Source organism: Pelophylax lessonae (genome assembly GCF_965119305.1).
Source record: "Pelophylax lessonae genome assembly, chromosome: 9".
Classification (NCBI taxonomy): Eukaryota; Metazoa; Chordata; class Amphibia; order Anura; family Ranidae; genus Pelophylax; species Pelophylax lessonae.
The window spans coordinates 103,080,811-103,082,565 of NC_138776.1; the positions used below are offsets into that span (position 1 = coordinate 103,080,811).

Here is a 1,755-nt window from a genome sequence, read left to right on the forward strand (position 1 = left end):
AACATATTAGTTTTTAATGGTATCACATAGACATGGATTATTTATTTATGGTATTTATTTATGGTATCACATAGACTTTATTTATGACATCACATAGACATGGATTGTTTATGGTATCACATAGACATTATTTATGGTATCACATAGACATGGATTATTTATGGTATCACATAGACATGGCTTATTTATAGTATCACATGGACATGGATTATTGGCACTGACAATAAAATGGGGAAAGTTACGAAAAAAATGTTGGTCTGTAAAAAGGAAACACGGTCTTTCTTGTTTTATTATATTTCTTTTACATATAAAAATGATGACTAAAATAAACAATAAAAATGAGGAGGACTAAAATAAACAATGAAAAATGTAATATATTTCAATTATTTTATTTTAGTTAATCTGTTGAATGCTTCCTTCACATCTTTGTTTCTCAAAGTATATATAATCGGATTAAGCATTGGAACAATGATTACATAAAGGATAGCGAGACCCTTCCCTTCATCCAAATCATATGAAGATGATGGCTTCATATACATGCAAGCAATCATTGTGTAGAAGAGGCTGACCACTGTAAGATGGGAAGCACAGGTAGAAAAAGCTTTGTATCGACCTTCCTTTGAGCCAATTTTGAGGATCGCAGATATAATGTATGCATAGGTGGTTAAAGTTAACAAGAAACAGTTGAAAACAATTATTATGCCTTCTGCAAATACAGCATACTCAACAGCAGATGTATCATCGCAAGCTAATTTTAACAGTGGTATAAGATCACAAAAGAAATGGTTGATCTGAGTTGAAGCACAGTAACATAGAGACGAAATTAGGACACTAAGAGGGAGAGCTGCAGCAAAGCCTCCACCCCAAGCACCACTTGCTAAAATTACACAGACCTTTTTGTTCATGGTCATGTGATAGACCAATGGACGACAAATAGCAACATAGCGATCATATGCCATGGAAGTGAGTAACATATACTCTAAACTACCAAGAGAGTTGAAAAAAAAGAGTTGGGACATGCAACCTTGGAATGAAATATTCTTATTGTTGGTTATGACGTTTTTCAGCAGATTTGGAACGGTGACAGAGGAATATAACATGTCAATAAAAGACATATTACAGATGAAAAAATACATAGGCTTCTGCAGATGACTGTCCAAACAAACTAAAGTAATAATTAATAGATTACTTAGTACTGTAAGAAGGTACATGGCTAGAAACAGCAAAAATAGGGGGACTTCGAATTCCTGACTATCTGCGAAGCCCAGGATAATGAACTCTCTTGCTGTTGTCATATTAAATGCATTGACAGTTCTTATATCTAAAAATAATACCAGAACAAAAAATGTAAAATAGGACAATCATGTATTGACTAATTTGGTTATACACAAGGTAAATTTAGCTTATGCAAAATAGCAGTTGCATATGAAATAAAAAAAAAAAAAAAAAAAAGATATCAGCATTTCCAATAGGTACAATGCAGAGAAAATAATGAGTACCGTATTATTGGAAAATAAAAATAACAATAATAATATAATTATTTTTTTCTAAAATAAATAGAAAATCAATTAAAAGAAACTGATCATAAGCATTTAAGTTCAATGCAGCTCATCAGCTAAAACACATGTTATAAAGTGCAATCAATTTAATAGTGGACTTTTTACTTATTTTATTACAACAAATTAAACAATTTAAATACACCTGATTAAGAAAAAAAAAAAAAAAAAAAAAAAACCTCTTGCCTATTTACCTTTT

At 30.8% G+C, this 1,755-nt stretch overlaps 1 protein-coding gene across 1 annotated transcript; it reads right to left on the reverse strand.

Moving 5' to 3' along the window:
• Window positions 1–383: 383 nt before the first annotated feature.
• On the reverse strand, window positions 384–1,295 carry LOC309564244 (olfactory receptor 5AR1-like; the record flags this gene model as incomplete). Its single annotated transcript, XM_082268870.1, has 1 exon — window positions 384–1,295. The coding sequence occupies one exon, from the start codon at window positions 1,293–1,295 to the stop codon at window positions 384–386; it is 912 nt and encodes a 303-aa protein (XP_082124996.1).
• Window positions 1,296–1,755: the final 460 nt, after the last annotated feature.